The sequence below is a fragment of the Sebastes fasciatus genome, chromosome 19 (genome assembly GCF_043250625.1).
Source record: "Sebastes fasciatus isolate fSebFas1 chromosome 19, fSebFas1.pri, whole genome shotgun sequence".
Taxonomy (NCBI): Eukaryota; Metazoa; Chordata; class Actinopteri; order Perciformes; family Sebastidae; genus Sebastes; species Sebastes fasciatus.
The window spans coordinates 16,550,512-16,565,484 of NC_133813.1; the positions used below are offsets into that span (position 1 = coordinate 16,550,512).

The window sequence follows — 14,973 nt, forward strand, 5'->3', positions numbered from 1 at the left end:
AATGACATATTATTCAATTACCTAACATTAAGAGGGCCAAGCTTACCTCTTTTACTTACATTACCGAGAAATAAATTGTGATCAAAGGGATGAAGATTATGAGCGTTATGCGCTTTTATTGAAGATTTTTGCAGCATTTAATCAATGAAATATAGAAGTGAATTAAAAGATCACTTTGAAAAACCATTGTTCTATACGGTTGTATACGGTGAAAAGAGATAGGCGTTGTGTGTGTTGCCAAAAGTTGGTAGAATATGTCCCTAAATGTGCTGATCCAAGGAAGCCCTTAACTGTGAGGAATGTTGGAGTGGGTTGATGCAATATAACTTAAACTAAGTATTAGATTAGATTAATGCCATGTATCCTCAGTAAGCTTGTCTTGCTGTTAAAGGATAATACCACTGTTTTATTTGTTTTCTAAGTTGTAAATGTCCACAGCAGTCAGATGTGACGCCGACTACTGTCTGTATTGCCCGACTTCCCAGGAATCATCGGTTCCCGCTCCCAATTTCATTACAGCCAGCTCGCCAAGTCACAATACTGCAATGACGAATTTAATCCATCATGTATTTTTTTTTTTTTTTTTTTTTTATACCGGCATGACTTTATAATGCAATCATTGCAGCTGCTGCTGTATCACAAGCTGTTCCATACTCAGCAATAAAAAGATTCACATCTGCAGTAGCTGCAACAGGCAGCTTAATTAAGAAAAGTGTGATATCACAATAGGAGATGCCACACTTGCAGACTGGTGATGCATCTCTGAGCGGTTTCTCCACATAGTGACACATTAAGAATGGAATGAGTGTCAATTAAGATGTGAGGGGCGGGGGGGAAGTGTGATATCCTGCATCTTATTTCAGATTCTCTTTGAAAGACAATAATGAATTCAGTATTGTACACATTGCAGCTTCATTTCACTTTAGTGACTTTACAATGCTGTTACTTATTCAGTTATCGCTTTTTCCACTTTCCATTTTGGTGTTGTTTACTTCTGATAGGAGTGAAAACGGAGTTGAAAGCCAATCCTGAGCAATAGTCTCCTAGCAGTCTTTTTTTTTTTTTGTAGAAAGCGTTTACAACCGCAGCTGCAGTGATTGTGGTGTTATAAAGACGAGTTATGGGAAAGGAAAAAAATGCACGATGCATTATATTTGTCAATGCAGCGTTTTGTCTATGCGAGCTGTTTTTAATGGAATTTTTGAAAAGAGCCAATGACTCCTTGGAGGTCGGCCAAACTTAATAGAGACAGTATGGGATATATATACTTCTGACTGTGGTGAATACATCAATACTTGTCATTTCATGGGAAATAATGGCAAAGAAAAATACAATTACTCTAATGTTATCATTAAAGTTTTAGGGCGGCTGTGGCTCAGAGGGTAGAGCAGGTTGTCCACCAATCGGAAGGTCGGTGGTTCGATCCCCGGCTGCTCCTGGTCACATGTCGATGTGTCCTTGAGCAAGACACTTAACCCCAAATTGCTCCCGGAGGCATAGCCATCGGTGTGTGAATGAGTATTTAGATTAAATCCTGATGGGCAAAGTTGGCACCTTAGTAGCCTCTGCCATCAGTGTATGAATGTGTGTGTGAATGGGTGAATACTGACATGTAGTGTAAAGCGCTTTGAGTGGTCGGAAGACTAGAAAAGCGCTATATAAGTCCAAGTCCATTTACCATTTAAAGTGTTAGCTGGAGAAACAATTTTGCACACACAAACCGAAAGCTACTGCCACGCCTACAACTGAATACAACATCTGCTTATGTGAGATAAGGATGCTCACACATACACATGCCGTTCTAGCATTGTTCTCGATTAATTTCCGTATTACAATACAAACATAAAACACAGAACACAACTAAAAAAGACAGTAGATTTCAAATAGCAACATAACATAAGAAAAGTAATCAAATAGGTTAACTTAATGACAATTAGATGTCAGTCATTGATGTGTCATTTGATCATCAGCCCGTTCTCATTCCCATGTTGTCAAATATACGGCAGCATGGTCAGCGGCCATACGCGTCAACTTTATGTGGCCGTAGTTATGGCGCGTGTAAAATAGGAAGTCAGACAATGTAGTATAAAGAGCAAGAAGTCTGTGCAAGGGGGAGGTCGTGGTGGATGAATGGGTCAAAATATACAGGACTTTTACCCAGGAGACTGGTGTTCGTATACTGTGTCAGACCAAAAGACAAGACTGACTTATTTTAAGTTACGTAGCGCACTTAACTTACGTCACGGACATAACCTACTTAGCTATTTAACAAGTGTACTTATTTTCACCCTAGCGACGATCTTTTCCTAAACCTAACCAAGTAGTTTTGTTGCCTAAACCTACCCAAGTTTTTTTTTTTCCTGTAAACACGGAAGTTTATTTTGAAAAGACAGTGTATGCATGTAACGAGCTGAAATTGAGACATGCAAACAGAAGTTTATTTTGAGAAGACAACGTAAGGATGTAACCAGCAGAAATGTGCATGTGCAGACACAAGTTTATACTGAAAAGACAGTGTATGCATGTAGTAAGTGGAAACTGAAACGTGCAAATTGAAGCTTGTTTTGAAAAGACAACATATGCATATAACAAGCGGAAATCGATACGTGCAAATGGAAGCTTATTTTGAAAAGACAGCGTACGCATGTAACGAGCGGAAATTGATCAAATGAAAGTTGTTTTTTTTAAAAGACAGTGTATGCTTGTAACGAGTGGAAATTGACACTGGAAAAGAGAAATGTATTTTGAATAGAACGTGTATGCATGTAACGAGCAGAAATTGACATGTTTAGACGGAAGTTTATTTTGAAAAGACAACGTATGCATGTAATGAGCGGAAATTGACACATGTAAATGGAAATTTATTCTGAAAAGACAGTGTATGCATGTAACAAAGTTGACAGGTGTAAAACCAAAGTGCAAATCTGACCCTGGAGAGTGTCATAGTTTGAAGCGTAGCACCACTGACTACACTTCCATATTTGACGAGTTTGGAGTGAGAATTTGTTGTTGGCTGTACATATTGTATGAGCTTGCAAAAGACACATACATAGAGCATGGGATTTTTAAGATAAAGGGTTTGATCAATAATTAAATAGATGTTTAAGTTGTCTTGTTATCTGACTGTTTTACCACCATGCAGCACAACCTGAGAGACTTTAACATTGTACTTCCCAGATAGAATTTCTCAGACAAACTACTCCTCCATCAGAAGCAATTGATATGCATCCCTGATGTCTTCTTCTCTGTGTTTTCTTCTTCCTTCTTTCCATCCCGCCACTTTCTTCCCCTGCCCACCTCTCTCACTTACCAACCCCGTGTCCCTCCAGACGCTGCAGATGGGTATCAAGCATTTCTCCGGCCTGTTTGTGATGCTGTGTGTGGGCGTGGCCTTATCTCTACTGACCACAGTAGCGGAACACATAGTGTACAAGCTGGTGATCCCGAGGGTCAAGGAGCCACGCTTCAAATACTGGCTGCACACCAGCCAGGTACTGAACTCGCACACAAATACGCTCATGCATAAACACAGTGAAGCACCCTTTTGGTCATGAGTTGGCAAAAGAACCACATTATAAGCACAATAAGAGGTTTTCTGTTTTTTAAGTGAGTGAGTTTAAGTATAACAGAATGTAAAAATAGTCAAGTATGTGTTTCTGTACATTTAGTTTGGAGATATTTGCAGCAAAGTGTACTTAGTAATGCAGTCCATATGTATTTAGACAGTGATATATTTTGTTTCTATTGTTCTCTCTCTCTCTTTCTCTTACGTTCCCAAGAAAAAACTAAATGATCGCAGAGAAACATACAAAATCATTTACATTAAGTATGTGACAGCTAATTTGTTGCTTGTTTTCCAGAGACTACACCGGGCCCTCAACTCAGTCTTCATTGATGACAAACTGCCAACTGTCACCAAGCCTGACAAGAGGTACTGTCCCTATCATTGAAGGCTGGGCTCAATTCAATTCAGTTCAGTCAAATAACTCCGGCAGACAAGTACATCACTGTAATATATTCATGCTTAATGTGATTTTTTTATGAATTTGATTTAAGGGACATCCCTTCCCTCCGGCACTGAATGTGAACTGAGCCCAGTTGTGTTGCAATTATTTATAACCCATGTAGTACATTTTGTTTTGACTTGGGAGTTAGGCTCTTTAAAACTCTTGTTACACAAGGACATATCAGAAGCAGGCTCGCCACTGACTTAAGGCAGCCCCGACATTTACGTAATGCTATTAGCTGATGTTTCCATCCAGTTAGAGGTAAACAGTTGGTGGCGCTAATCGACCTGGGGCGGCTGTGGCTCAGCGGGTAGAGGTTCATCCTTTAATCACAAGGTTGGCGGCTCAATCCCTGGCTCCTCCTGTTCGCATACTGAAGTGTCCTTGAGCGAGACACTGAACCCCAAGTTGCTTTACAGCAGCTCACTGCTCCTAAACGCTTTGGATGGGTTAAATTCAGAGGTTTTAAGAAGATTCTCCAGACAGGTGCCATTAAACCACAGCAGAATAATTAACAGCATTACAAAGACACTAAAGTTTCCATCACACCTTGTCACATTTTGCTTTTATCGATACACCAACTTCACCACCTCCAACAAGCATTAAAAGTTTTTTTTTTTTTAGTTTTTATTTCCAGTGTTTCCACTCAGGATTTTTTAAACTCAAATTAGAAAATGCTCATAAAAACAGGTGGAGTGAAATGCACTTATTTTAACATGCTATGTTCATTTTTGTTATCATGTATTTTTTTCTTTTCGCAGGGTGGTATCAAACCACTGCACCCTAAAATGCATTTTATTTCCCCAACAATTCAAATCTTAAAATGCCATAGCATAAATACATTACAAACAGAAAATTACAAAAAATGACATAGATGCCATGCTGAATTCTGGGGTATCACCAGATTATATCACTTATGAGCCCATATGTTGTAACTTTCTCTCACACCAAAAAAGTGTTTCTCGCAAAAAAGCCAATTTTCCATACTTAAACCGCCCATTGGCCAAATTATCAGGCCGCGAATAAGTGACATCAATTAATTAATCCAAGTGGCAGTTAAGGGACTCATTTCTAATCAGAAATTAAATAGAATGGTCAGTCTGTTGGAAGCTAATTACCAGTCAGGGAAATAATCTCATGCTGACGTCACGGAGTATTGTTTGGCTCAGTGGGTGAGAGAGGGGAATATAGTCAATCACGAAAGTTTCTTTTTGGTCATTTTCAGTGTCTTTTTCAAATGTTGAATGGGTGTTGTGACGGTTTATGTAACTAATCTGGACAGCCATTTTTGACACCACAACACTGCCGTGTCACTTTGGAGCTTCCTTAAGGCAAGCAGAGTGGGAAATGTATTACTCTTTTTAAGGCCTCCGAGGGGAGATCAAAAACAACCCTCGAGCTTTTGCTGAGCAAAAGAGTTCCATTTCATCTTTCTCCGTTTGATTCCGCTGTACTCTCCTTCACACCTATACCTACTTAGCACCACGCACTGTGGGGACACTCGGGTGGAGCACTCAAAGTGGGGATTAAATACACGTAATAATTATGGAGCTAAGGCCATGCGAGGGATGCCTGTGGTAATGAGGATAGATTACCTGCTGCTGCATAATCAGCCTCATTCAATCAAGCTCCTCTGCATCATGCCTGCACACTGTCTAGGAGTCAGAAATTATTACCGTCATATTGTCAGCGTCCCGCAGAAACCCTGTGTCAGAAATGTCTGTTTTGCGAGCACTGCACTGAAAAAGGATGATCTTCCCATTCATGTGTATGAGATTTTCTGCTGTAATTGGCTCTAGCTTGGGGTCGGTTACAAGAAAATATTCGTGCTGCGATTACACCTGTTTCATCAGCATAATAAAAAGGAGGCATTTTGCAGGAGCATATGGGTAAAAATTAAATTGGCTTAAAAGGACTGCTTAGGATGGAACCATAACGTATTTCATTTCCTAACCGCGCTAACAAAGATGTGAAAAAGCCTAAAGGCTTCAGAGAAGTGTCTGTCTGAGAGAATTAGGAGCCGTGTCTGTAATACCATGAAACACTCTCCGATGTCCAATTAAGATCTTGTGATTTAGTATCAAATGCTAAGTGTTAAGGTCATGTAGCTCTAGAAAAGACCTTTAACCGACACTACAGCGAGATCAATTGTCACTTATAATAGATCAGTTACAATTCAGCTGCTATACTCTCTTTGATGGAAAAATGATATGTGATAGGACCATTGTTCCCACTGTTTATACTTACGGATATTTACTATTTAAGTAAGTAAGCATTGTTTACATACATTTTTCGTTCGATTTTAAAGCAATTTAGCTCTTTTAATATTTCCTTTTTTTTTATTAATTTTCCTGATTGCCTTCAGTTCCACGTGCATTTATAATATCTGACATTTTCAAATTTGTTTTCAATATTTGGGTCTGTGTTGTGTACACCAATCCAACTGTGTGTCATTCATAAGATAATGGTGCATCCAAAATTTCATATTAACTTGCTATTTAGTACGCCAAAAAGATGTGAGATGTTTTATTACGGCTGAAATATTAGTATGAAACCAATAGTACGTGAATTGCATACTATTTCATGTGAAATATTGAAGTACGCAAATGCTGGACACTACGGTGGCCCATAATGCAATGTGGTAGTGATGACGATGTTCATAACAGATGTTGACGGACGGCTGTGTAACATCATTATTGCTTAAATTTCTCTTTGCTAGGCGTTATATACTTTTTAATTAGTTCAGACTTTATGAATCTCACACATCATCATTTGGTCACATGAGGTTGGCACAGGTTACCATGGTTACGTATCTCCAACCGGCAAGGAGGCTCTCTAGAAGTGACGACGGAAATTACTGCTAACTGCATCCGAAAATATACATACTAGTGTTTATTCACACAAAAGTATGGCGAATGAGTAAACATATTGACTATGTAGTGCATAGTATGCGATTTCGGACCCGCCAATATATACAAAACCATGCAATGTCTGTGTTGTCTAGGAAACGGTTTGTATTGTGCTTTTCATTCCTCACTTCCGAGGGGACGCACAATTTCCCTCGAGTTAAATTTTCGGGCCACCAGAGCAACTCTGCAGTGTTGAAATAACTGGGCAGGGATTGTGCTTCCCTGTGTCTGTCCGGCTGTGTAATATTGCACATCATCACCACAAATATTGAAAGAAGTGTAATCAAAACAGATAAGAGCTAGTCTACCGCAAGAAGACCAAATTTGACATTAACATATTTTCACCCCTCCACAGGGTGGCCAAGAGGTCATTTAAAGCTGCACAGACCTGCTGGTGTAGGGATTCAATATCTTGATCAAGGACACTTCAGCAGGGCGCCTGTCTTTCTGGTGCACCTGTGTCCAGCTTGTTGAAAGGACAGACAAGCTCCCTATTCACTGTGCTACAAGCTGATAGACATCTGTACTGACAGATGGGTTGGGAAATACTGATCAGTGGTGAAATATTCCATTCGTAATTCCGCAGCATAGAGGACTGCTGCAGGGAAACACGAGCCGTCCTCTTCATAAGCTGCACTTGTTGACATGAGACAGAAAAATATCTGGTGGTTATGAGCATAGCCTTGGATTTTGTATCTGGTTCGTGTGTCTAACAACTCTAGATCAACAGTAGGTGGCAAGGACATTTGTAAAACCACTGCTTAAGGAGAGAAATCAACATTCATGAATATATAAATGAAGCACTCTGGTGACCCTGCAAATTGGACGTAGGAGGGACCAGATATCACTGGAAGTTATGTGGTGGAATCTTAGAAGAGTAAATAGTGTGGAGGAGGAGAGATCTGGCCTCAGGGTTACCCTAAGCAGTGTAAATGACGGAGAAAAAAATTGTTGTGTACATAGGCTCCAGGCCTCTTCGCATACAGAATGTAAAACAAAGAGCTCTATTTCACGTTAGAAATGCAGACGCCCTCTGATGTCACTGAGAGGAACACAATAATGAGCTTTACGTTCAAAACCTTACACATGTACTTTGTCTTTCGCCATCTAGGAAAATAATGACCGCATGAAGGACATTGCAGAGTGAATTAATGATTTGTATTTCAGCACGCTTTTCATCTGCTCAACACTGCACGGTGCATAGTTCCCTTTCTGACCTTGAAATCATTATTTTTTTCTTGGAATGTCTACCAGGCAAAAAAAAAAATATTTGGTGTTTATATATTTTCCGGTGAAATGATGTGAGCGCCGTCTCAATCGTCATGTCCATTCATATCATGAAAGTTGAATGAGCTCCTCCATCTTTCAAATGGAAGTGACGCATGGACTCCTAAATGCTAAGGAAATCAAGTTAGAGGCTGGATGGAAGAACAATAATGGAAAAAGGCTTTTTTAGTTAATATGTGGGTAGACTAGAGGCTCTATACTAATAATAAGAATCATCTTTATTTGCATCTCACTTTTCAGAGCAGCCACAAAGTGCTTTCAATATGAATAACAAAAAACAAAAGATGATTCATCAATAGAAGCAAAAACAATGAACACAAAGCAAAAAAAAGAGAAGAAAACGTCAAGAGGACTCTTTTAGACCCACAATAGACCCGTCTTTGTCTTTTTCAAGGGGGTACTTTAGGGTGTGCATCATCTGAAAGCTGGGAACCTGAAGATTAATTTGAGATGCAGCTCAGCACTGTGTGTCAAATTGTTCTAGTCATGAATCAGAAATAAACATTACAAATATTAATTAAATAATTAATTAATTAAAATAAATTGTAAAAGTGTATGAGTTTAGAACGTTATGATCAAAGTATATGATGGCCATTCACATGCTCTATTATGTCTCATAAATTGTTGCAGCAATTTTTGGGTTGATACCATTTGTTACACAGATTTGGTGCTAAATTTAACAATTTTGTACCACTCAAGGAGTGATAAGAATGATCAATAATCCCTCCAAAATACCACATTAAGACACCAAGACCTTGAGGAACACCATAGAAAAAGTCATATTGTGATTTGGTGTCAAAAACTTTTAACATTTGGAGATATCTGCAGGAATTGCACTTTTCAGCGATTGGATGGCGAGCACTTCTGTTGCGTAAACTGCTCAGAAAGCTCCTTATTGTCAATCTAGCTAGGAAAGCCATCCATCCTCTGAATGCCATTGGTCTCTAGTTTGTAGCTGTAAAGCATCATGAGGCTGTGATTATCCTAGAGGTCACCACAGGTCATTTTATACAGTGAGGTCAAATTCAGCTCATTGGATCCACAAGCGTCCCAGCCTTTTTTTATGTAATTCTAAGACTATTTAGGTACCCCAGTATGTAGAAATATTCAAATACACCATTTTAGAATAGGCAGAAATAACAGACTTATACTTCATTCAAAAAACTGCATGTTTTTTTCTTTTTTGCCAAAAACTGCATGTTATTATCATAAAGTGGGCATGTCTGTAAAGGGGAGACTCGTGGGTACCCATAGAACCTATTTTCATTCACATATGTTGAGGTCGGAGGTCAAGGGACCCCTTTGAAAATGGCCATGCCAGTTTTTCCTCGCCAAAATTTTGCCTAAATTCGGGGCGTTATTTAGCCTCCTTCCCGACATGCTAGCATGACATGATTGGTAGCAATGGATTCCTTAGGTTTTCTAGTTTCATATGATATCTGTACGATCACTCTAGCTTTAAGTCTAAAGACAGTAAAGTCCGTCGGCATCGCAGGTCTCAGAGGGTCAAAGAAAAAAGCCTAAAGGCAAGTCTGTAAAGGTGAGTTTTAGGCAGTGATTTAAAAGCCTGAGTTTTCAACATTCATTGAGTACTCATGGCACAAAGGCTCAGCCAGCAATTGTTTTCAATCTATACGTTGGCACGACAACCATGGACCTGTCAGGTCATCAGGCTGCTTAGTTAGAGAACATCTATGCTATAAAGTCTTTACGCTCTAACACCAATGCATCTAAAGATGCTGACACTGGGGTGATTATTTTAAGACTTACGGCTTAAGAGATCTGATGTTAACCACACTGCAAAATATTCTCTCTTTCATTGCAGCCATGATGTAAGCACAGGTGCCTTCTTCCCTCTCTCAAACGGCGCATCTATCACATTAAGATGAGATTCTTTTTATGTTCTTATATTCTGACGTCTCATCCTTCAGCTTAAGGTCTCTTTTGATGTCAGGAGTATCTCATTAGATTCTTCTTGTCACTTCTTTTTTTGTATCACCGCTGAAAACACCTTTGATTTAGAGTGTTCTTCAGCTTCAGTTCGTACAAGGGGAATCGCTCTTCGCTACTCCTTAAATTAAATCATGGTTACTTCTCAGCTTGCAGATCTGGTCCAATGGTTTCTGTTTGAGAAAGGAAACCAAATTTAGGTATTTTCTAAGCCCCTGGTGAGTCAGAACTATCCTATAAATGACTGCAGGGGAGTTGACAGCGAGTGCAGTATATATTATATTGAATTTGTGCTTTACATATACTGGGTTGTGTTCTCATTTTCACAGATGGGAAGTACGGAGTGATCTCAGGGGCTTTAAATACTGCTTAAAGTTTATGTTCATAAAAAGTTTCTTCATATTATACCATAACTCTACCATTAATATCCAATTGTAATCTGTTTACTTCTCTACCATTCTCATGGATATCTTTTTGTCTTCACTTTTCTTGTTTTATTTGTTTGAATAAGTATTCAGGATGTGACTCATGACCACTTAAATGGTATTTAACTCACCAATGACTCACCAAATAATCTATTATGTGTTAACCAAAAGATGCTTATTTCAATAATAACCCCATATTTGGAATCAATTATCTGGACAGAAGCTGCCTCCAGCAAAACATTTCCAGGTCTGGTGAAGCATAAAAGTAAGAACACAAACTGGTATTTTCTCTGAACCCTACATGACACCAGCCTTGTGTAATATCCAATCGTGTATTTTTCACTTTCTTTTTGCCTTCTTCCTATTAAGTGCTGACCTGATGTTGTAGGAGTTTTTCATGGTCAGTGCAATCAAAGGAATTGATATGTCGCTGAGGACAACCATGGCTGGCTGTTTTTTAAGTTTATGTAGCTTTATAGCGCCAATGAAATAGCTTTGAGATTTAATTTATATATACATATACTGTATATGCAGGCATAGACTGTATATAAGAAGTGGATGTAGTCACCGTGACGGCACCCATTGGTTTTGTGGACTACGGTTTTGAAGCCTCCAGTTCAGCGTTTTGGCTGTCGCCATCTTGTTTTTTTGCAACCAGAGGTGACACAAGAGGGTGGAGCTAAGTACAACTGAACGCTGACAATTTTAGGGGACCAAAATGTTGATATTAACTTTCATGAACTGAAAACACACTGTGAAAGGGTTAAAGTTGAAAGACAAAAACTCTGACTACTCCCAGACCGGACAATGCCGTGGTAGCGACCTGTAAATCACAAGGTAGCCATGCCCTAAAGCTTACCCTGCTTTATGGTCTATTTGACTCTAAATAGGACCATCATTTACAAAATGAACATCATGATGTTTTGAAGAAGACTTGAGACTAACGACTGAGACCATAAACTCATGTTTACAATGTTTACTGAGGTAATAAATCAAGTGAGAAGTAGGCTCATTTTCTCATAGACTTCTGTACAATTTGACTTATTTTCACAATCAGAGGAGTCGCCCCCTGCTGGCAATTAAAAATAATGCAAGTTTAAGGCACTTCCGCATTGGCATCACTTTTAAAAAAAAAAACGGCGAAACAAATGCCGTTTAATGGAAACTGAGGATAACTCTGCTCCTCCATCACTCCCTGGAGCAGCACCAAGAGAAAGGATTTGTCAGGTGACATGTGTTTAAGCCTAGAGAGAACATAACATTAGTGATGCTGTGTCGAACTGACACCTCCAACCCACGGTACTGCTGCTGGCGCTCATTAGCTTAAAGGCGAGGGTAGACCTCCAGTTTGGAAAGGAGAGGTTGGCGAGGTCAGTGCTGGTGCTGGAGGAAACTAATTGGACTTGAATTAGATTTCTACCAGTGTGCCTTGACAGTCGAGGTCTTCCTTTTTTGTCTTGAATACTTGCATATTTTTGGGGGGCTATTCATTTATATTCATTTAGTCCTTATTTGCATTATACACGGCATGATCACATCACAATTCTCAACTGCACAATGTTTATTGGATGTATTTTTCTTGATCAACTAAAATGGCCATGTTCTGACCAAATAGTTTGGTAATGTGACCATTAGGCTAGCTAGTCAGACCATGACCATGAGGACTAAATAGAGATGCTAAATGCTGCTAAATGTCATTCAAGCCAGGCCGTTCTCATACGCTATTCGTAGCTACACCTACGAAGAGTAAGGCACTGTGATTTGTATATAGCCCACAAAATTAATTTGTATATAATCCACGTAATCGTGAACGAGGAAGTATCAAGAGCGACAAATGCTGTGTAGGAAGGAGGTCAGGGTGGATGGGTGGGTCCAAAAACACCAGACTTTTGCCCAGGAGACTGCTGTTCATACCCGTGTGAAAACTGAAGTCAATGTTGATTTATTTGTCAAATAACTTCTGTACATAAGTAACGCAACTTACGTAGTTATTTTAACCCAAACCACAATCTTTTCCTAAACCTAACTAAGTACGTGGTTTTGTTGTCAAACCTTCAAGCGTAGTTATTTTAATCCAAACTACGATCTTTTCCTAAAGGAAGTAAAAATTTTCCTGTGAAGATGGAACTTTATTTTGAAAAAAACTGTATGTACGTAAGGAGCGGAAATTTTCACATGTTGCTGGACATTCATCACGTGTTGCTGGTCATTCCTAGGAAAACGCACGAAAAATGAGGAATAACTTTTCGTGAGATATCACACAAACCGTTGTATGAGGATATGTTGCTCAGGGACACGTGAAAAAATGCATTTTTCATTTAATGGCACATTTAGGGAGAGCACTTATACTGCACCATATCTTGGCAAGAATTCACACTGGCTGTATTCCTCCAAGAATCTCATCGTGAGCCTCTTGACAATAATGTCTGGAACTGCAGTCTTTCTCCACTTATTCTTGATAAAGGTCTGGTTCTCCCTAAATTGCTAATTGTAATACAACATGCAGATAATTATATGTGCACCTACAATTAAGAGTGTAAGCATCATCTGTGTGTACAATAGTTGGGGAGAGAGATACCATCTGAGACGTTGGTTTTACGTAGGATTCAATCTGGAAAGATGCACCCAGACGATATGCAATCTCCCTCATGGGCATTCTTAGGAAAAAAAGATGAATTGCCACCTGATATTTCTCTGTGTATCTGTCTTATCTCCAGGTGCAATGAGGGAAACAACCAGTCAGCCTCTTGGAATCCTGCAGAGTCCTCTCACTGCAACAGGCGTCGGGTCCTTCCTCAAGAGATGCAGAATGACCTGGAACGCCCGTCGTCCCAGGAGCTTCCTTCGCCACCGCCCCCATCACCCCTGCCTCATCGCCATTCTCTTCCCCTACTGGAGAAACACCTGCCCATAGTGACCAACACTAACGGTCGCTCCGACCTGTTAGGGCGGGGGTTGGGCCAAGGACTGGGGCCAGGGCAAGGGGGCTCAGGACAGGGCATAACACGTTTGGGAGTGGGCGACTGTGGCCCCGGCCTGGGCGTGGGCCGGAACCCGCTGGTCCAGGAGCTGTCAGAACTGGAGGGTCAAATCCTCGCAATCAAGCAGCAGTTGCAGTCAGCCATGAGGAGGAAGCAAGAGCTAGAACAGTGCCAATTAGAAAACCAGCAAGCAAACCAGACTGCACCAAGTCATTCCACTACGCACCAGTCTAACCAGTTTGCTCCATATACCCAGTCCCACCAGCAGACTAACCTACACACAAACACGCTCCCAGAGTTCTGAAGCTTTTCTCCTTTGTTCTGCCCAGAGAAGCCTGGTTAGACATGGGACTAGTTTCCGAGACCTCCGGTATAGGTTCTGGAAAAGGATCCCTTGTCTGAGTTTTGGAGTTGGAACCTTCACAGATTTCTGGAAGCTGGATCCTCCGTTAGGCTCAGGAGTTCCCCCGAACGCTGGACTGAAACGTTCTCCAGGGATCCGATCCTCCTCTTTAACTCCAGTAGAACATTTTCCTGACTTCTGGAACGTGAGATTCACTTAGACGAGAGGCATTGGACAAAGGACCCTGAACCAAATCTGTTCTCACTAGCTTGTTGCTGTCACTGAAGAGCTGTGCAAATCGTCCTCTTCTTAACCCCCCCATCCCCCATTTTCTTCACCTCACTGATCCCTTCATTTATTTTCCTTTTACTTCCCCACTACTCCTTCCTCTTGTCCCTCTCATCCCTTGCCTCTAAGCCTCGTCTCTTCACTGGTACAGATATGCTTGCCATGATGATAAGCTTGATCGTAGATATGAAGACCGGTACTTAAGCTTAATGGGCTAATTCACCTGAGTCTTATGTTGAGGCTCATCGAGAGTGTAAATGACCTGAAGTTGAACCCATCCTTAAGTCTTTAAGTTAAGTCTTTATGGCCTTGTGCTGAAACCTTGTATCTAAGAGGGGGGAAGAAAAGAAATACAGGTTGCAGGTTGATTTTACCACCGATGACCTAATGTTTCTGGCCTTTGACAATGCATTAGATGTGGCTTAGGTAGTTTTTTTCTTATGCGCCTTTTGGAGGATTGGTGGGGCAGTTTTTACAAGTAAAGAACAAAAAAAAAAGATATAAAGCTTCAGCAAAACACCTCTATATTCATCGAGAACATCTGTTCGGCATCTTGTGGTGGATCATAGGACAACATTTTTTTTTAGGGATCACTGTATAATGTTGTCCTGCACTTCACCGATGCACTTCTAGTTCCTTAAAGAAAGCTGCACCTACAAGTCATCGGTTAACTTGTCAGAGTTTCACTTGTGGTCTGGGTGTTTTTTCATCTTCATAATGGCTTCGGGGTCATAAACACGGGATGTGAAAAGAAGTAATGCATTAAATGGTAATAAATCCTCT

General features: G+C 40.3%; 1 protein-coding gene across 1 annotated transcript in view; it reads left to right on the plus strand.

The window, feature by feature from the left end:
* Positions 1-14,707, plus strand: part of grin3a (glutamate receptor, ionotropic, N-methyl-D-aspartate 3A) — a 56,373-nt gene extending 41,666 nt beyond the window's left edge. The window contains exons 8-10 of the mRNA XM_074618840.1: positions 3,330-3,491; positions 3,861-3,931; positions 13,296-14,707. Of these exons, the coding sequence (XP_074474941.1) occupies positions 3,330-3,491; positions 3,861-3,931; positions 13,296-13,863 (801 nt within the window). The 3' untranslated portion in view covers positions 13,864-14,707. The remainder of the gene's footprint in view (positions 1-3,329; positions 3,492-3,860; positions 3,932-13,295) is intronic.
* Positions 14,708-14,973: the final 266 nt, after the last annotated feature.